The following is a 20876-nucleotide window of genomic DNA, read 5'->3' on the forward strand; positions in this document are numbered from 1 at the left end:
CAGCCTGGGGTGCCTTCACACTTTCCAAAGAGAGGACGGGCACCCATACCTGTGTCGGCTTTTCTCTTTTTGTCTGCTGAGAGCCATGGATTTGAGTTCAAACATGAATGACTCGGTTTTGAAGGGTACTAATTAAAGACATTCATAATTAATGAAACGGAAACATCACATTATCCCTGCACCTAGAGTGATGAAGCATCCAGCTAGGTGGGGACTGTGAGCAAAGCCTGCATTTGTGGATGGGCCATATGGATGTGCAAGCATCAGGATGACACTATTTCCCCACCTGTCCCTGTGTCTCGGTAAAGAGATGCTGCTTCTCTCCACACTGCTATCTTCCTTCTCCTCCCTGTGTAGTAGGACTGTCTCTCTGCTCACACATGCCTGATGGTTATCTGTACTGAAAGAACCTTTCCTGGACCGCTTCACTGTGGATCTGCTGGGAGTGCCCTGATGCAGTTCTGTCCAGCCCTGTCCATCCTCTCTGTCCACAGTGGGGCACTGACCCCTGAGAAGCTCCTTCTGTTTATTTCCTTAACTAGATTATTGTCGGAAGGCCTATAAGAAGATCCACGTCACCAAGGTGGAGGAGCGGGTCACCACCATCTGCCAGCGAGAGAATTCTTTCTATGTGGACACTGTGCGAGCTTTCAGGGACCGTCGCTATGAGTTCAAGGGGCTGCACAAGGTATTGGGCTTGAATTCTGGTTTTGTTTGTCTGCCCGAGGACGGGGAGTTTTCATCTCTCACCTGGAGCCCTAAAGGATGGCATTGTTTGGTCTTTGTATTCAGTAGGGAAACGATGGATTTCCTGACAGTAGTTACAACCTCTGTGTCAGGAAACAAATCTAGATTGCCGGTTTTACTGGATTTAGCAAATGCTTAGTTCAGCTGTTCTGTCTGGCCTGTGTTCAGTTTCAGGCATTCTTCCTAAGCTGAAAATGGGATATACTGAGAGCAAAATCTAGACCTCAGGTCAAGAAAGAAGGAGAGAAGCACATTCCAGTTCTCAGCTTTTTGGAGCCTGTGATAGAGGGGACTGGGGCATGTTATTGTTAAATTATGTTGAAGGAAATGGCAGGGCCTTGGGACTCTGCCTATGAAAGAATTCATTAAGGAGCCATTTGCTCTGTGGTTTCTCTTTGATGCTTCTTTTGCCATTAATCGTGGAGCTTGCTGAGAGGTTTATTCTGCACAAGGGGTTCTGTTTTTAAACTAGATGCTATCTATTGCTGCAGGCAGTGTATTCAGGTCTTGCCCACACAACACATGGTGCAGCACAATTGATGCAGGAAGGCAGCTCTGCTGCTGCTGCTTGACTTCTGATAATAGCTTTCAGTTGAGGCTACTGTTGTGAGCCCCTCCTACCAAGTGGCATACTGCCTATGGGCAGCTCCTCCTCAGATTCAGAAGGAAAAGGAGTATTTAGTTAATGCTAGTGTTCCCACTGTTCTTTAGCAGTGGTACTGGTCTAGAGCTCTAATGTCGTAGTGGGACTTGGAGGGAACCAGCCTGCATACTGTTACTGCCAGTAGTGACGTGTGGGACTGCTCTGACTGCCTGTCGCTCCCAGGTGTGGAAGAAGAAGCTGTCTGCAGCTGTGGAGATGGGAGATGCCTCTGAAGTGAAACGCTGCAAGAACATGGAGATCCTCTATGATTCACTGCAGCTGGCACACAAGTGCATCCTCAATTCTTTCTATGGCTATGTCATGCGGAAAGGGTGAGTCTCGCCCGTGGTTGTTGCTGGAGTCCTCCAGAGAGGATCCTTGAAAATCAGGATTATTTTAGGAAGGCTGTCACTTGCTTCACCTGCTTCTGAAGCACAAGATGATGATGGGTGATCCCTGGAACACTTTTTCCTCTTGCTTCTATTAATGACTTCTAATCTTTGAGACCTCTCCCAGACAAGACCCTGTGGCTTTGAGCAACAAGTGTCAGCAATCTTGTCTATTAGTGTTTTTTCAGCTTTTCTGATCATGAAGAGGGGAAGGAGAGCAATCTACCAAGGCCCAGTGTTGCTGTGTTTCTTGTGCTTCTTTCTCTGCACATCCTCCTGACCTTTCCCATAGATGGGTTTGAGGTAGCACTGCATGCTCATCACTTAAACTCCTTTGTTCACAGAGCTCGCTGGTACTCCATGGAAATGGCTGGGATTGTCTGCTTCACCGGAGCAAATATTATCACACAGGCCAGGGAACTGATTGAGCAGATTGGGTGAGTATGTGCTGAGCTGGGAAAGAAAGTTGCTTCTACATGTGGTGTGAGAAAACGGGTAAGAGCAGGATTGGACTGTGTGGAGTAGAGGACTAGTGGAACGGATGTGGGAGCACATTCAGCACAGTTGCTGAAAGATCAGGTACTTAGTGTTGCAGATTGGGATTGCTGATACTGCTGTGGTTTGTTGCATTACAAGGGCTCCCTTTGCAGAAGGGACTGGAAAGTGGATGCAACAGGCTGTGTCCCCTGTGCAGGCAGAAGCAGAGCAGTTCTTTGGCTTATTATCCACTCTCCTGGGTGATCTTTCTTCCTTCCTTAGGAGACCTCTGGAACTGGATACAGATGGGATTTGGTGTGTCCTTCCTAACAGCTTCCCAGAAAACTTTGTCATCAAGTCAACTAATGCCAAGAAGCCAAAGGTGACAATCTCCTACCCAGGTGCTATGCTGAACATCTTGGTGAAGGTGAGTCTTGCACACATCCAGGCCAGCTCTGCAGTGTGGGGAAAAAAATGGGGGACTGATAAGGAGAGAAAGTATTTTGTTTTTCTATGGGCCTGCGGGACAGCTGGACTGTTCTTGCAAGCAGAGTTGGCAGCAGAGGCAGTGGAGTATGCCTCTGTATTCTGGAATTTGGCCCAGCATGGAGAAGGGGCTCTATTTTGTCTCTGCTCCCTGCGTAACAAGCAGATGTTGAGGCTGGTAGCTTTGCTTGCTACACAGATGTTCTCTGATATGGACAGCATATAAGTGGAGGGAGAGGCTCTGATATTCCTGCAGCTGAGAGGGTGGTGTACAAAAGGCTGGGGTTGATGTGCACTCATCTATCATAAAATTGTAGAATGGTTTGGATTGGAAGGGACCTTAAAGATCACCTAGTTCCAACTCCCCTGCCATGGGCAGGAACACCTTCCACTAGACCAGGCTGCTCAAAGCCCCGTCCATCCTGGCCTTGAACACTTGCAGGGATGGGGCATCCACAGCTGCTCTGGGCAACCTGTGCCAGGGCCACACCATCCTCAGAGCAAAGGATTTCTTCCTTATATCTAATCTAAATCTACCATCTTTTAGTTTAGTGCCACTACCCCTTGTCTTATCACTACAATCCCTGATAAAGAATCCTTCCCTGTCTTTCCTATATGCCCCTTTTAGGTACTGGAAGGCCTCTATAAGGTCTCCCTGGAGCCTTCTCTTCTGCAGGCTAAATAATCCCAACTCTCTCAGCCTTTCTTCATAGCAGAGATGCACCAACCCTCTGAAGCAGGCTGCCAGTAGCAGTGGGAGCCCAGACTAGTGCAAGGTTCAAACCCATCCTCAAGGTTCTGTGTCTGTAAGACAATAGAAACAACTTACAGGGTCTAAAGAATTTTTCTTCTCAGCAGCCAGGTCAGATGCTTTGATTTTTGGGGCCTGTCTGCTAACTTGTACTGTAGCTTTCTAGAGAGATGCTCAATGATACCTTCAGACAGGATGTGCCTGAAGGGCATCTCTTGATATAAGCAGCCCAGCTGTTGAGTGAAGCTTTCTCTTGGGGCTGTGCCTACAGGAAGGCTTCACAAATGATCAGTACCAGGAACTGGAGGACCCAACCTCTCTCACCTATGTCACACGCTCAGAGAACAGCATTTTCTTTGAAGTGGATGGACCGTACCTGGCCATGATCCTCCCAGCTTCCAAGGAGGAGGGCAAGAAGCTGAAGAAAAGGTAAGAATTCAAATCTTGAAATGTTGTTATGTCCCCATGGTTGTTGCCTCTGAGCTGTCAGCATGTTTCATTTGCTTGCTTGAAATGTCAAGCTCTATATGTCAGATCCATCTCTGAATCCAGTTATGTACTTGTCTCCGTTAACATGCTATGCCAATAAATTTTAGAAAATAATAGTGAAACAACATTTCTCCAGCTTGCCGACCCAACATAGTCTTCCTGTTTAGCTGTAAGGTGTACATAGAACTTTGACTTTCCTTCTGAGGACTTTTAATATTTCTTATACTCTACCTAATCTCTTTTAAACTCACTAGTTCTGGTCTTTCTGTCTCTCAGGAGTTCCACTGACTATTTTCTGTGAGGTTTCCCCCATTGTTTTCTACTTGGAGAAAGGAATAGGTCTTGCTGTTATCACATTATAGGTAAACAGTTGTGGTCAAATTTTACTGATTTTTTTTTTTTCCCACAGCATCCTAAACCATAATACCAGCAATCACTAGCTACAGGGGTGCCCATAGGCCTAGGTCTGAATTCAGAAAATGCCATTGCCATCCTCCAGTCCCCTCTGTCCTTAAAACGCCCCATTTGTTTGTGCTTTTTGCCCTGTCAGACACGTTTTGGCATCTGTATCTATCATCTCCTGTCAGTGCCTTCCCATGAGAAGCAAGTCCCTGCCACAGAAGTCAAGCTGAGGAGGAGCTCTGAATGGATGCTGTGCATAGGACATCTCATGGGCATCTCAATGTGCATCTTGTCTCAGGGACCGTTGAGTTCCTGTAGTTTCAGGATGTTGGCAAGTGCACTTATTCCTTGGTCATGCTCAAACAGAAACAGTATAGAGGTGGCTGGCAGGCACCATCATCAGTGGGGGAAGTGAAGGGTGCACTTATAGGAACTGGTTCAGGTGTGAGGAGGGCTGGCAAAGTGGCATAGACTTGAGTATCATCTCTCTTCCCTTAGCTGAGCTTCCTGTAACCTTTATCTTGAGACCTATGTAGAAATAATAGGCAGGGGAAAAGCAAAAATAGGGTAATGTGTTCTTATGGTCACATCACTAGCTATATTCAGTTTCCTCTGAATTGTTTTGCCAGCAGCCCCTTCTTTTTTCTAAGCTTACAAACTTTTTTTCTTTTTTCTCTAAAGCTCTTCTCCTCCACTTCCCCACCCATTTATCCTTTCTCTCACCTCATGGCCTTTTCTTGTGTGCAATTAGTAACATTTTCCTAGTTGGTTTAATGAGCTGGGGCATGAGCTGATGTGCTTTTGCAGGCCAAGCTGAAACAATTTGTAGAGCTACCATAAATTCTCCAAGGTCATCCTAGTAAAAGAGCACTGCAGCTTAGTTTAACTTGCCTGACGGCTGCCCGGTGTGGCACTTCTGGGAGAAGGGCCCTGGCAGGAGGAGAGCAATCAGGGTCCTGGGAAACACGTCCCAAGGCCAAAGGGCAGGTTTTGCACAGGCTGTGTGTCCTAGGTACGCGGTGTTCAACGAGGATGGGTCCCTGGCTGAGCTGAAGGGGTTTGAGGTGAAGCGACGAGGTGAGCTGCAGCTTGTGAAGATATTCCAGTCTTCGGTATTTGAGGCCTTTCTGAAAGGCACCACCCTGGAGGAGGTCTACGCTTCTGTGGCCAAGGTGGCCGATTACTGGCTAGACGTGCTGTACAGCAAGGTAGGCATTCCTCTGCAGGTTGTCTGTCCCTTGTGCATCTGTGCTCCCAAGATGGGGCCGGAAAAAAGGTGTAAAAGCTGATTGGACTCTGTGGGAGGGTGGACTTTGTTTGCAGGGAGGTGGCGGACTGTTGTGCCTCTGGTCACTTCTATCTTATTTCGGCTGCATTGGCTCTCTAGGGCTGCAGCTCAGTGTCTTTTAGTGCAACGGCTCTTCTAGCTCTTCTTTTCTAGCTGTTAGTGGGGGCGTAAGTGTTGTGCTTCTCCAGTCATCCCTTTCATGGAGCTGGTCTGGCGGCCCTCATCCCCTAAGGATGTTATCTAAGGGCATTTGCTGAGGCAGAAAACGACAGAGCCACTTGCCTGCGGAGTGTTTTATGAGAAGCATGGAGAGCTTTGAAGAAAATGGTGAGAGCAGAGAAAAGAAAACGTAGCTTCAGATACTGGGGTGCAGGAAAGACTGCGAGCTCAGCTGGGGAGTTCCTTGGGACCACTTTCAATTTTTGCAATGACCTGGTACCACAAATTCTTGGTGAGCCGAACTCTGCAGCACCAGGTTAACAATTCAGAGCGGTGCTACCACAGCCCAGCCACAGGACAAACTCTGATAAAAGCCTTAAACCCATGCCAGACATATTTAATGGGTCACATTGACAACTGGAACAGAGGGCAATTTCCAAACTCATTATGAAGAGAGCCACATCAGCTGCATATGGGCATTCCCTGTAGCTAACAGCAGCAAAGTTTGATCATTTGGTTCTTGCTAGCATTTTTGTGTCCCCCACCTCCCCTTTTCAGGCTGCCAACATGCCCGATTCAGAGCTGTTTGAGCTGATCTCGGAGAACCGTTCCATGTCGCGCAAGCTGGAGGACTATGGGGAGCAGAAATCCACCTCCATCAGCACTGCCAAGCGCCTGGCAGAATTCCTGGGAGACCAGATGGTAAAGGATGCAGGGCTGAGCTGCCGGTTCATCATTTCCAAGAAACCAGAAGGGTCTCCAGTCACTGAGAGGTAAACCTGTCTTGAGGGGACAAGGCTTTTGATAGCTTGTGGGCAACTACAAGGGAAGGGCAGGGTAGCAGCACCTAAGCGAGTTGGTGCTGTGTGACCACATGCTTGCCTGCCTGCTGGCTTGGACTGTGAGCAAGGCTAGCAATTTGTAACACTGTGCAGCTGCTGTGCAGTGGCCTAGCAGGAGAAGAGGAGAATCCTTGAGGGTCTCTGCAGTATGGGAGAGGGGATCCTGTGCAGCCAGAGCCTTAGTCCTGCTGGGTAGTAAGTGCTTCCCTGCCTTTTCCAGGGCCATCCCCCTTGCCATCTTCCAAGCAGAGCCCACTGTACGGAAACATTACCTCCGGAAATGGCTGAAGAGCCCCTCGCTACAGGACTTCAACATTCGTGCAGTGAGTTGAGCAACTCTGCGGAGCAGCACGGCCTGTGGCTCTGTTACAACAGCTCCTCCCTTTGGAGGCACTGCATGGGCAGCAGCTATTTGTGCTCACAGATTGCTGTGGAAGGTCCCTAGGGAAATGTCTGATGCTGCATCTTACCAGCAAAACCTAAATTTGCACCCTTCTGCTGCACTTTTTTCACTATCCACTGCTCCACCCTGTTTGCAGATCCTGGACTGGGACTACTACATTGAGAGACTAGGCAGCACCATCCAGAAAATCATTACTATTCCTGCAGCTCTGCAGCAGGTACAGGAGTACAGGGTTGCAGGTCCGGGGTGGTGGGAGGGTGTGTGGAGGGCATTGGTCAGGGAACTCTGTAATTTGGGGATGTTCCCCAGGTAAAGAACCCAGTGCCACGGGTCCGGCACCCTGACTGGCTGCATAAGAAACTCCTGGAGAAGAATGATGTGTACAAACAAAAAAAAATCAATGAACTCTTCACTTCTGAAGGCAAGAGACAGGTAATGAGGGTGAGGGAAGGATGCTGGCTGTGCTGAGCAAGTGTTTCTGCACCCATGTCTTCCTGCTGTCTTTTCCTCTCAGGTCCTTGCCAACCAGCCCCAGGAGGGAACACCCAGCTCACAGATTAGTGACATAGAGGATTTTGGGGTTGCCAAGACCCTTCAGCCATCAATTCCCATCGCAAATAAACGGAAGCGAGTCCCTATGACAGAGGAAAGCCAACAGATGTCCCAGAGCCTGGAGCTATCCCAGTCCTGGCGAGAGATCCTGGGCCCACCTCCCCCCATGGGAACCAGCAAGGTAGGCAAAGCAGGGGGTGCAGGAGCAGACCAGAAGACATCCTGGGGTTGTATGCTTCTACCAGAGCAGCTTGGGTACCACCTGGAGCAATCTGTGGGTCTTCTGATATCCTCTCTACTTCCATGGCTTAGGGCTACAAAAAAGAAATAGAACTGGGAGAGGCCCACTAACAGACAAAATGGGGGCAGTGACAGCTTCCCAGCTGTAGCAAGGACACGATCCAGTCTTGGCTGTGCACAACTTGGAGTTGCGTGGCTAGGAAGCATAGACTGGTTTCTATGGCTCCTGTTCACGCATGCTGTCAATCCGCTTAGGAGCAGCACCTGGTGTGGCTGCGCTACCACAAGAAGAAATGGGAGCTGCAGGCTCGACAGCGGCAGGAGCGGCGGAAGAGGCGGCGTCTGGAGGATGGCAGGGTGGCCACAGGTGGAGGAGTGGTCCGTGATGCCCTCTCCAAAGGGTTGAGCAGCTACCTACGTAGGACTGCGCGGAGCATCCTGGACTTACCCTGGCAGATTGTGCAGGTACCAGCTGCCCACAAGCCCCCACTGCGTGTGTCTGCCCCAGGGAACAACTTAGGGCCCTAAACTACTTGCCTTTGCTAAACTACTTGCCTTTGCTTAAACTACGATTTTATATTTGCAAATGGTCATTCTTGATGGTGAATCTGGAAGGTGCATGTAGATTCCCTCCAGCGGGGCAGCCCCAGGTCAGCCCACGAGGGAGATCTGGGCTGTGGTGCCTGGAAGCAGCCAATGTCAAATGTGGAGGTGAGGTAGTATTGTCTAGGCAGGGCCACAGCTGTCTGAGCCCTTGCCCTTGTCACACACCTCATCTTCCAGAAAGGCCTCGACTGGTTCAGAGCTGCAGGCAGCCTTTGCTTGACTGTAACTGTGAGGTTGAGATGGGACAGCTGATCCAGGACATCAGAATGACTCAGCTAACATCAGGGCTCAGACTGAATTTGTTGGCCAATCTTAGCCTGTGGCTTGGAGAGACATGTTTGTCTGGATCCTTTCAGAGTCCTAGTGCAATGTGCCCACTGTTCTTTGTGTCCACTATCTGGCCATACAGGTCCCAAAAGAGCTCCATAGCACATATATATAAGAGCTAGTAATGTGTTGGATCTCCCCACTAATGCCATCTTGAACCCCTGTGTCCTGCAGATTGCTGAGACCAGCCAGCCAGGCCTGTTTAGGCTGTGGGCGGTGATCGGGAGTGACCTGCACTGCATCAAGCTGAGCATCCCCAGGGTGTTCTATGTCAACCAGCGCATTGCAAAACCAGAGGAGGGAGTAGTCTACAGGAAGGTTGGTACCTGATCCAGATCTGCTGCTTCTAGAATGGAAATCAGTCAGTTGCATTGAGATAAGACACTTCACATCTGCTGCAAGCAGATATTAGGGAGCGTCTGCTATGCAGGGCTTCACTGTCCTGCCCTGCTGATGTTCTTCATCCAGTCCCTTGTGCCTCTGCTAATCTTAGCCTGCCCAAAAGCCAGATTGTCAGTTATGGGAATTTGTAATGGGCGTGAGCATAAATCCTCATGATTTTCTTGGGAGAGGAACACCAGAAAGTGGCTCAGCATGATCCTGGAGGTGCTCAGAGCCCAGCTCCTTACAGCCTTTAGGGATGTCCCAGCTCATGGGAAACATACCACCTGGTGCCAGGTGCCCACTAAGGGTGTCCCTTTGCTTGGCAGGTAAACAGGATCCTGCCCCGCTCAAATTTGGTTTACAACCTATATGAGTACTCCGTCCCTGAAGATATGTACCAAGAGCATATCAACGAAATCAATGCTGACCTCTCTGCTCCAGACATCGAGGGAGTATATGAGACTCAGGTAACTCCTCCAGCACTCAGTTTTTGTCCCCACTTTTTAAGGAGTGTTGAGTGGCAGTTCCCTACTCTAAGTACCAGTGGCACAGGAGGATGCCTGGAAGTTAAAAATTCAACAACATGCTAACAGACCAAAAATTGAACCTCCACAGCAGAGTACTCTGGAATATACATGCTTCTGTATGACCAGAGATGCAGAATGTCAGTATGTGGTTTAAGGCATGTCAGGGACTGGGAAGTATTACATGGGGCATGATGCAGAGAAAACATTTTTAGCCACCATAAATTTCTGTTTTAGGGAAAGCTAATAACAATTACCCTGCAAGAGAGGAGACTCAGGGGGACCTTATCAATGGGAGGAGGGAGAAGTAAAGAAGACAGAGACAGGCTCTTCTCAGTGGTGCCCAGTGATATGACAAGAGGCAATAGGCACAAACTAAAACACAGGAAATGTCATGTAAATGTGAGAAAAAATGTGTTCTGTGAGGGTAGTCAAGCTGGTTGTTCAGAGAGGATTGCAGAGTTTCTGTCCTTGGAGTTATGGAGAAACCAACTGGACATGGTCCTGGGGAAGAAGGAAAAAAAGAATCTTGATATGCAAAAAACTGCATTGCAATTCTGAACGTCATCTCCAAAAATGTAGCAGGATTAACACAGGAGAGCATCAGGTTGCTAAGAGCATCCTTTGTAGAGCTGGGGCTCAGTATTAGGGCCAGTTCTCTTGAATATCTTTATCGATGATCTGGATGAGAGGATCGAGTGTAAGTTTGCAGATTACACCAAATTAGGTGCGTGTGTCGATCTGCTCGAGGGCAGGAAGGCTCTGCAGGAGGATCTGGATAGGCTGGAGCGATGGGCTGAGGCCAACTGTATGAAGTTCAACAAGGCCAAGTGCCGGGTCCTGCATCTGGGGCGTAACAACCCCAAACAGCGCTACAGGCTGGGAGATGAGTGGCTGGAAAGCTGCGTGGCAGAGAAGGACCTGGGAGTACTGGTTGGTAGTCGGCTGAATATGAGCCAGCAGTGTGCCCAGGTGGCCAAGAAGGCCAACAGCATCCTGGCCTGCATAAGAAGCAGTGTGGCCAGCAGGGCTAGGGAGGTGATTGTCCCCCTGTACTCGGCTCTGGTGAGGCTGCACCTCGAGAACTGTGTTCAGTTTTGGGCCCCTCGCTACAAGAAGGACATGGAGGTGCTCGAGCGAGTCCAGAGAAGGGCAACGAAGCTGGTGAGGGGTCTGGAGAACAAGTCTTACAAGGAGCGGCTGAGGGAGCTGGGATTGCTCAGCCTGGAGAAGAGGAGGCTCAGGGGAGACCTCATCGCTCTCTACAGTTACCTTAAAGGAGGCTGTAGCGAGGTGGGGGTTGGTCTATTCTCCCACTTGCCTGGTGACAGGATGAGGGGGAATGGGCTAAAGTTGTGCCAGGGGGGGTTTAGGTTGGGTATTAGGAAAAACTTCGTTATTGAAAGGGTTGTTAGGCATTGGAATGGGCTGCCCAGGGTTGAGTCACCATCCCTGGAGGTCTTTAAAAGACGTTTAGATGTAGAGCTTAGGGATATGGTTTAGTGGAGGACTTGTTAGCGTTAGGTCAGAGGTTGGACTCGGTGATCTTGGAGGTGTCTTCCAACCTAGATGATTCTGTGATTCTGTAATGGACATGGGAACACTTCCGCTTGCAAAGAGGTAGCTGAACATGGGATATACTGGGGGGGTGTCTATAAACTTAAAACTGGCATGTGGAAAGTGTGGAATATTTATTGTTTCTCACTGTTTTGAGACTAGATCCCACAGTAAGTCATTCAGGAGCAGGCTTCATGTACAACTGAAATTGAATCTCTGGCAGATCATCCACTGTTACGATTACCTGGTGGCTTGGATGAAGCCTTTGCCTTGAGGGAGTGCCAAACCATGAGTTACAGAGCTGCAAGATTGCCCAGATATCACTCCATGTCCTCTGAATATGTGCTGCTGCCCTTGGTGATGGGATTATGGGCTAGATAGGAATGAACATGAATTAAGAATATGTATCTGTGTATCCAACAGCTGCAAGGGTTAGTAGTGCCAAAGTCATGCCTGAGGCACATCAGATATGTTCTACTTGTGTTTTTAAGCTGTGTTGTTCTAGGTCTGAAACCCTGGGAGGAGCTTCACAGAGGGATGTGGTTTCATAGTATCTCCGTTGGTACAGGTGCCACTGCTGTTCCGAGCCCTCGTCCACCTGGGTTGCGTGTGCATGGTCAGCAGGCAGCTCGTCAGGCACCTGACAGGGCGAGAGGCCGAGACCTTTGACATTGAGCACCTGGAGATGCGCTCACTGGCCCAGTTCACATACCTGGAGCCAGGTAAGGCACCTTGGGAGAGGAGCTCGTGGTGTGCCCAGGAGCAGATACCCGGCGGGTACTGCTGATGGTTGCTCTGTGTCCCTAGGAAGTATTCGCCATATCTACCTCTACCACAGCTCCCAGGGCACCAAGGCTCTCTTTGGCCTTTTCATCCCCTCGCAGCGCAAAGCCGCAGTGTTTGTGCTGGACACGGTAAGAGGGGGCTTTAGAGGCTGGGGGAACTGTGGGGCTGGGGGAACCATGGGGGTCAGGCAGCAGTATCCAAGGGGTTTCTCTGCACAGACATGGATCCCTACTGCTTCTCAGCAGGGATTATTGGGAGGCTTTGGCATGCGCTGAGCAGGTCTGTTGATGAACTCGCTCTTGTGAAGCACAGTGAGATGCAGAGGGAAGAGCTCCCAGGAACATGTGGCCTGGGGGCTGTCTCTTCTCTGACTGAGTCTGCATTGGGTGCAGGTTCGCAGCAACCAGATGCCAAACCTTACCAACATGTTCTCTGCGGAGCGCAGTGCACTGCTGGAAAAGGTGGGTGAAGATCTGCTGCCTCCAGACAAGCACATCTTTGAAGTGCGTGCTGAGACCGACCCCAAGACCATCTACAGAGCCATCCAGCGGCTGCTGCTGGGCTACAAGGTGTGAGGTGAAGGCATGAGGAAGGTCCTCATGGGACTTTGTCTGCAGAGGCATGTGGGAGGGTTGTGGAAGGCACTGGTCCAGCAGTTCCAACAGCACCTGCATGTGGCTGCTGGCACGAAGTTCAAAGGAAAAAGTGGATGTTGCTGGAGGGCTCTGCCTTGCTTGGGGTGGCTTGCCTAGCGCAGTGCCAGCAGGTAGGCTAGCTCAGCATTTCCCCACATCTCGTCTATGGAGCTGGTTGCTCAAAGATTACTGCTTCTGGAGTGCTGGAGTGTGCTGTCCCCACCATGGGGAGCACAGGGATTTGCTGTAGGGGCATACAACACTGACAGTTTCCTGCTGAGCAGAGATGCTCACTGGAGGGGTGTGCCAGGACATGTTTCCTTTGCACAGGATGAGCGCCGGGGCCCCACATTGATTGCTGTGCAGTCTAACTGGGACCTGAAACGGCTGGCAAGTGGGATTCCCATCATCGAGGAGTTCCCGTTGGTCCCTGTCCGAGTGACAGATGACATCAGCTACTCAGTCCTGGACTGGCAGCGCCATGCAGCCCGCCGCATGATCCGCCACTACCTCAACCTGGATACATGCCTGTCCCAGGCTTTTGAAATGAGCAGGTGCCTGGGGTTGGCCACATTCTCCTGCTGCTCTCCTGGCTGGGTGGGGAAGAGACTGCAGCAGAGGCCAAGGCCAAGTCAAGGCCAGGTGCTTTGTCCCTTAATGGGACAGCCAGATATGGTGGCACAGCTTCTCTTGAGCTATGCTCATTCCTGGTGAACGTGCCTCTCCCTTTCTTCTAGGTATTACCACATTCCAATTGGGAATCTCCCTGATGATATCTCCACCTTTGGCTCTGACCTGTTTTTCTCACGCCACCTCCGTCGTCACAACCATTTGCTGTGGCTCTCGCCCACGGCTCGCCCAGACCTGGGGGGTAAGGAGGCCGATGACAACCGTCTCGTCATGGAGTTTGATGAGAGAGCCTTGGTGGAGATAAACAACCCTGGCTGCTACTCCACAGGTGAGGAGGGAGCAGGATAGCACAGAGTGGGGCAGAGTCAGGTACTGCTCTGTGAGCACCGTACAGAGATGGATGCAGTGTCCAAAGTCTCTGAGTAGCTCTGTGCGGATGGTGGTGACCCACAGCAGTGATCTGGGCCAGGTGCAATGGGCATGTCCAGGGGAAAGGAGATTCTGCATGCACTGTCACAGTGTGTACAGGCATCCAAAAACAGATTCATTCCCAATTCATGGACACCAATAGCAGCACTTGGAAGGGCAACTGTTGTGTGAAGAGAGAAAAAAAAAAAAAAACAAAAAAAAAACAGCCAAAGGACAGGCTAGCTTAAATGGTCATCCCTGGTGTCATTACAGCAGCTTTTTCTCTGAGGCAGAAGCAGCTTGACTTGGTAGTCAGTTCTCTGAGTCTCTCTGCTGCAGCTATTGGCTGGATGGCTGCACCCAGAGAGTGTTGGTCAATGGCTCCATGTCCAGATGGAGGCCAGTGATGAGTGGTGTCCCTCAGGGGTCTGTCCTGGGACCGGTGCTGTGTAATATCTTTGTCAATGACATAGACAGGGGGATGCCGTGCACCCTCAGGAACTTTGCAGATGACACCAAGCTGAGTGGTGCAGTTGATGCAACAGAAGGAAGGGATGCCATCCAAAGGGACCTGGACAAGCTTCAGATTTGGGCCCACATGAACCTAGTGAGCTTCAACAAGTCCAAGTGCAAGGTGCTGCACCTGGGTCGGGGCAATCACAGGCACGAGTACAGACTGGGAGAAGAACTCACTGAGAGCAGCCCTGCAGAGAAGGACTTGGGGGTTCTGGTGGACAAAAAGCTCGACATGAGCCAGGAGTGTGCACTTGCAGCCCAGAAGGCCAAATGCACCCTGGGCTGCATCACCAGAGGAGTGGCAGCAGGGGAGGGAGGTGATTGTCCCCCTCTGCTCTGCCCTTGTGAAGCCCCTCCCTGGAGTGCTGCATCCAGGTCTGGGGCCCCCAGCACAAGAAGGATGTGGGGTTGTTAGAGTGGGTCCAGAGGAGGGCCACGAAGATGATCAGAGGGCTGGAGCACCTCTCCTATGAAGAAAGGCTGAGGGAGCTGGAGCTGTTCAGCCTGGAGAAAAGAAGGCTTCAGGGAGATGTCATTGCAGCCTTTCAGTACCTAAAGGGAGCTTATAAAAAAGATGGAGGGCAACATTTCATACAGATAGATAGAGATAGGACAAGAGGAAATGATTTTAAACTAAAAGAGGGGAGGTCTAGATTGGATCTAAGGAAGAAATTCTTTACTATGAGGGTGGTGAGGCACTGGAACAGGTTGCCCAGAGAATCTGTGGATGCCCCATCCCTGGAAGTGTGTAAGGCCAAGTTGGATGGGGTTTTGAGCAATCTGGTCTAGTGGAAAGTGTCCCTGCCCACGGTAGGGGGGTTGGAACTAGATGGTCTTTAAGGTCCCTTCCAAACAAAGCCACAATGTGATTCTATGATATGGACTTCCAGGAGAGGAAAAAAAAAAAAAAAAAAAAAACCTCTGATGTTGTTAAGTCCATGTCTTGTTGTAAGACCTTATATGATTGAGCTGTGCTGTCATATCTGGCATTGTTGCCATACTGAGTGAGGTCTCGCCAGGTTTTAAGAGTATCCTTTAAAGTCAGTTAAACAAGGTCTGAGGAGCAGCACAGTTCCTACACTGCTGCAGTACAGTGTGGGCTTTCACCATTTTCTGATCTAGACATCAGAGTGTTGCACACCTTGTGCTCTGTGCTTTTATATTTACACCTGCATGTGAAAGCATCTCACAGTTCAATGCAACATCTTCTATACATCATCCTCATAACTTGTGAAAAGCACATTTGGCAAATGGTTGCACTTGCTGAGCTTGAAGTGTGGATGGTGTCCTTGATGGTTCTTTGCCCTACCTGCCTGCTGAGAGGTTGTGTTTCTTCTTAGTATGTCTGGAGCTGGACATCCAGAGCCTGGCTGTAAACACAGTGTTGCAATCTCATCACGTAAATGACATGGAAGGAGGTTCCAGCATGAGCATCAGCTTTGATGTGATTCAGCAGGCATCCCTGGAAGACATGGTGACAGGGAACCAAGCTGCCAACATCCCAGCCAGCTATGATGAAACTGCCCTCTGTTCCAACACATTCAGGTATTGCTGTAGGAGCCAACAAGATGTGGAGTGTCTGTTCTCCATCCTGGCAGGTCCCGTCAGTGTCATGCCTCGTATTGCCTTCTGGTTTTAGCCTTTCCCAGACTCTTACCAGTGGCGTGACTTGTGGGGTACTCTAAAGTAAAAATTCCTGCCTTTAGGGCAGGACAATCAGGTCCTTTGCTTGGCAAAAGAGGGTGCTCAGCCCCCTGGGTATGCATCTTCTCACAGACTTTTGAAGATCTTGGGTCAGAACTACATGGTGGCTCAGGCAGCAGGTGTGAGGGCATGTTGGCAAAGACTTTGCCCTTTCCTGTTTCTCCTTTCTTCGTGCTCCACAAGTTTATAGAGGCACATATTTACCCTGTGGTTCCTGGGTTGAGGGCTCATGCGTCTCTGCATTGGCAGAGTTCCCATTCTGAATCATCCAGCGTATCTGAAAGTGTGTCACTTCCTGGAAGGAGAAAGCTGCTGTTCGTGGCTGGTGGGGGTGATACTGGTCTCTGCTCCCTGGCAGGATTCTGAAGAGCATGGTGGTGAGCTGGGTGAAGGAGATCACGCAGTATCACAACATCTACGCAGACAACCAGGTCATTCATTTTTACCGCTGGCTTCGCTCTCCTTCTTCACTGCTTTACGACCCAGCGTTGCACCGTACTCTACACAACATGATGAAGAAGCTTTTCCTACAGTAAGTGAGAACTAGAGTTTGTCAGGCCCTGTGAATGCGAAGGGGACAGGCATGGCATGGCATTAGTGACCAGGACGCTGGTGGCACCCACAGTTCTCTCTGCTGCAGCCTGCAGAGAGTGGCCACAGATGGGCGGTAGGTCAGGCCTACCGTACTGCTTGGTGTGCTGTGGTGCAGCTCCCTTACATGGCATCACCAGCACATTTGATACTGACTGTGCCCGATCAGCACGTCCTCTGTGGGTTGCCATCTGCTCCTCTGGCTTGCTGCTCCCTGTCTAACAGGGAGCTGAACAGGAGCACTGAACTTCCTGCACACTGAATCTAGCTCCTGTACCCTGTCTGCAGGTTAGTGGCTGAGTTCAAGCGTCTTGGCTCTTCAGTGGTTTATGCCAACTTCAACCGGATCATTCTGTGCACCAAGAAGCGGCGTATTGAGGATGCTATCAGCTACATGGAGTACATTATCAATAGGTGGGGTGCACTTGGCTGGTCAGGGGTGTATTTAGCAAGCCAGGCCTGGAGATAAGGCTCCTGGATGACTGAGCTAAGACATGGCTCAGGGCATGGAAAGAGAATGATGATTTTTGCCTTTTGCTGGGCCTCAGCACTGATTTTTTTTGCAAAACTACTGAAGGGACAAGGCTACCTGGTTCTCTTGCTCTCATGCCTGGAGTGGAGATCTGTCCCTTAGCTGTGTTCTGTGGGCAATATTCCAAGAACGCCTGTAGGATTCAATCCAGAAGGGATCTTTAGGAGAACTTGGGTGGTTGCATTCTGCCCAGCACCTCATACCCTGTCTGGCTCCCAGCATCCCAGCCATGGTGTCCAGGCATCTAGAGCAGGCACCTTTTTGCAAGCACAACAAGCCAAGGCTCAGGCATGGCTTCCCTTGGTGTCCCTGCTGGTGACTACACTGCTACCTTTTGTGCAGAGCCCATTTTTTTGAAGCAGAGCTGGAAGAGTGAGGTGACTCCTCTCTCCTTGCCAGCACCACCTCCTCCCTGGTGTGTCCCATGGAGAAGGCTCTTAACTAGGGAAGATGCTGCTAATGTTGTGGGTGACTGCCGTCTCTCCCTCCAGCATCCACTCAAAGGAGATCTTCCACTCTCTTACTATTTCTTTCTCCCGCTGCTGGGAGTTCCTGCTATGGATGGATCCAGCAAATTATGGAGGCATCAAGGGAAAAGTGCATTCTCGCATCCACTATGGGGAGGTAAGAAATACGAAGTGCTCAATTCCCCCAGGAGTCAGGGGCTAGGGGTTGAACTGAGTGGGGAGGTGTTGGCTGGGTACAACGAATTGCTGTAACATCACTGGCTCATAGCTCATTGTGCTCTGTTCCAGAAGGATACCAGCAAGAGGCAAGTGTTGGAGGAGGAAGACAGTGAGGAAGAGGAGGAGGTGGGGGAAGAAGAGGAGGAAGGGGAATCAAACGTGGAGGAGCTGCTGGAGAACAGCTGGAATATCGTGCAGTTCCTGCCCCAGGCTGCCTCCTGCCAGAGCTACTTCCTAATGATTGTGTCAGGTGAGCGCTCCCAGCTCCTTGCCTGCTCCCACTCTGAACAGCACTCCTGGAGACAACCCCTTACACTCCCTCTTGCTGCCCATACCATGCACATTCCTCACTGCTTCATGATGCCTGCAGGGCTGCTGAGAAGGGCCTGTTGGTTGATTCCAAGAGCCCCTTATGGCCAAGCCTGTGCTGTGCCATGGGCAGTACAGAGGGAGCCTCTGCTGCTGTTGTGAATGTTACTGTGTGGGGGTGTTCCAGTTCCAGTGTGAGCTGTCCCAGGGAGGGGACAAGGCTATTTGTTTCTCTTTGGTGCCTGGGAGAGTCTGCAGCAGGCTGGCTGCTGGTGCAGCTGCCCCAGCATGGCCTGTACCAGGAGCCCTGTTCATGTCTCTGCAGCCTACATCGTGGCTGTGTACCACAGCATGAAGGAGGAGCTGCAGCGCAATGCCCCTGGAAGCACTCCCATCAAGAGGAGAGGCACTAGCCAGGTGTCCCAAGAAGCACTGCGTGAGACAGGGGCCATGCCGGGTGAGTGCCCAGCATGGGGCCGTGGGGGTAGCAGTGCTGCAGCCCTGGGCTAACCCTAGGCAGAAAACCACCTGCCTTGTTGGCCCCACATGCCACTGGGCTCAAGTGCTTTCTGTTTGTCTCTGTAGGCATGATCACGTTCTCACAGGATTACGTGGCCAATGAGCTCACTCAGAGCTTCTTCACCATCACCCAGAAGATCAAGAAGAAGATGGCTGGTTCTCGTAATGCCACTGAGCCTTCAGACTTGTTCCCAGTGCTGCCTGGCTCCTACTTGCCACTCAACAACCCAGCTCTAGAGTTCATCAAATATGTTTGCAAGGTCAGTGAGTTGGGCTGGGACTCTTTTCTGAAGGCTTATGATCGGGGGCTCAAATTCTAGTCCATGTGTGTGGCTCTGATTTGCCACAGTTATGCTTCAGGAGTGTGCTGCAGATGTACAACCAATTTGTTTTTCCCTGCCAGCACTCTTGCATCCATAGGAGGTATGAGTTGTCATTTTGAGGACTATTCTCTGCTGGTAGGTTCACCTGGCTCTTTCCCTTGTAGGTGCTGTCTCTGGATGCCAACATTACCAACCAGGTGAACAAACTGCGCAGGGACCTGCTGCGCCTCATCGAGGTGGGCGAGTTCTCAGATGAAGCCCAGTTTCGGGACCCTTGCCGCTCCTACGTACTCCCTGAAGTCATCTGCAGGAACTGCAACTTCTGCAGGGACCTAGACCTGTGCAAGGACCCTGCTCTCTCCCAGGTTCAGCCTCTTTCCTGTGGACACTGGAGGTCCTAGCATGGCTGTGCTCTATGCCTGTCAGTCATATTACCCCTCTTCCTCTCTTAAGCCCTTTGCTTTGCAGCATTACTTGGTCCTGTTCTGGTGATCATATTCATAGGATCATTAAGGTTGGAAAAGACCTTCAAGATCACCTGGTCCAACCACACCCCTACCACCAATCTCACCCACTAAACCATGTCCCTGAGCACCACGTCCAACTTTTCCTTGAACACCCCCAGGGATGGTGACTCCACCACCTCCCTGGGCAACCTGTTCTCATGTCTGACTATTCTTTCTGAGAAGAAATGTCTCCATTTCCAAACAAAACCTCTCTTGGCACAACTTGAGGCCATTCCCTCTAGTCCTGTCACTAGTTATCTGCAAGAAGAGGCTGATCCCCAGCTCCCCACAGCTTCCTTTCAGGTAGTTGCAGAGAGCAATAAGGTCTCCCCTGAGCCTCCTCTTCTCCAGACCAAACACCCCCAGTTCCCTCAGCCGCTCCTCAGAGGATTTGTGTCCCAGGCCCTTCACCAGGTTCACAGCCCTTCTCTGGACATGCTCCAGGGCCTCGATGCCCTCCTTGTAGTGAGGGGCCTGAACTCCGTATTCAAGGTGTGGCCTCACCAGCGCAGAGCACAGTGGGACCATCACCTCCCTGGTCCTGCTGGCTGCAGTATTCCTGACACAAGGCAGGATGCCGTTGGCCTTCTTGGCCCCCTGAGTGCACACCCCTAAAGACCATTTTCTGTTCATCTTCTAGCTACCTGTGACAAGTCCAAGTTGTCCCAGTGCTTTGGCTAATGCTCCATCTACTCCAGGAGGAAAGCTTACCCTGGAGAGCTGGTTATACACCATCCTGTTGCTTGGGACTTTCCAAGGCCACTTTGTTTGGCTGTCTCCTCATTATGTCCACTGCCTTCCTCTTTGCCTATAGGATGGATCAGTGCTGCCCAGCTGGGTGTGCTCCAACTGTGAGGCGCAGTATGACTCTGACTCTATTGAAATGGCGTTGGTAGAAGCCCTGCAGAAGAAGCTGATGGCCTTCATGCTGCAGGACCTGGTGAGCACTTGGCCACCCTGCTGCAGGATCTTGTCTCGGGGACATGCCACGCCACCCTGTGGTGCTGCAGGAGGGCCGGGGCTCCTCCTGGGGAGCAGATCAGCCCTGCATCTGGGAGGGGCTGTAGGGAGGAGGGTTTGGCTCCCATGCTGTGCCACAGCAACAGCAGTTCCCTGCCCTTGTGCCACTTGTGTGCCCCTGATAGTGGGCTGATGGGCTTGGTCTTGTCTCCTGTCCCACCTAAAACTGCTTTGACTCTAGGTGTGCAACAAGTGTCGTGGTGTGAAGGACACACACATGCCTGTGTACTGCAGCTGTGCAGGAGAGTTTGCCCTCACCATCTCCTCCCAGGTATGCCCGTACTGTGCTGCCTGGTCCAGACCTGTGCCTGTGGCTTCCTGCGTGGTGCTCCACCCCCTGGGGCCACCTACTTTCTCTTCTGCCTTTCCTCTAACTGCTTGTCTGCTGGGTTCTGCCATCTACCCCCCTGGCCCTGTGTCCCTGCTCGTGGGTGGGCAGTGCTGG

The 20876-nt window shown here is 50.9% G+C and overlaps 1 protein-coding gene across 1 annotated transcript in view; it reads left to right on the top strand.

Moving 5' to 3' along the window:
* POLE (DNA polymerase epsilon, catalytic subunit) overlaps positions 1-20876 on the top strand; it is a 33065-nt gene that overhangs the window by 11764 nt on the left and 425 nt on the right. Inside the window, exons 20-48 of the mRNA XM_083803315.1 lie at positions 543-688; positions 1574-1722; positions 2124-2216; positions 2539-2683; positions 3765-3922; positions 5397-5592; positions 6390-6604; positions 6894-6996; positions 7213-7293; positions 7386-7508; positions 7591-7809; positions 8124-8333; positions 8976-9119; positions 9512-9652; positions 11835-11988; positions 12074-12180; positions 12445-12621; positions 13018-13241; positions 13425-13645; positions 15582-15786; positions 16304-16477; positions 16825-16950; positions 17560-17692; positions 17824-18004; positions 18389-18520; positions 18649-18842; positions 19070-19270; positions 20226-20351; positions 20613-20702. Coding sequence (XP_083659441.1) covers positions 543-688; positions 1574-1722; positions 2124-2216; positions 2539-2683; positions 3765-3922; positions 5397-5592; positions 6390-6604; positions 6894-6996; positions 7213-7293; positions 7386-7508; positions 7591-7809; positions 8124-8333; positions 8976-9119; positions 9512-9652; positions 11835-11988; positions 12074-12180; positions 12445-12621; positions 13018-13241; positions 13425-13645; positions 15582-15786; positions 16304-16477; positions 16825-16950; positions 17560-17692; positions 17824-18004; positions 18389-18520; positions 18649-18842; positions 19070-19270; positions 20226-20351; positions 20613-20702 — 4568 coding nt within the window. The remainder of the gene's footprint in view (positions 1-542; positions 689-1573; positions 1723-2123; positions 2217-2538; positions 2684-3764; positions 3923-5396; positions 5593-6389; positions 6605-6893; positions 6997-7212; positions 7294-7385; positions 7509-7590; positions 7810-8123; positions 8334-8975; positions 9120-9511; positions 9653-11834; positions 11989-12073; positions 12181-12444; positions 12622-13017; positions 13242-13424; positions 13646-15581; positions 15787-16303; positions 16478-16824; positions 16951-17559; positions 17693-17823; positions 18005-18388; positions 18521-18648; positions 18843-19069; positions 19271-20225; positions 20352-20612; positions 20703-20876) is intronic.

The sequence above is a fragment of the Anser anser genome (genome assembly GCF_964211835.1).
Source record: "Anser anser genome assembly, chromosome: 18".
Taxonomy (NCBI): Eukaryota; Metazoa; Chordata; class Aves; order Anseriformes; family Anatidae; genus Anser; species Anser anser.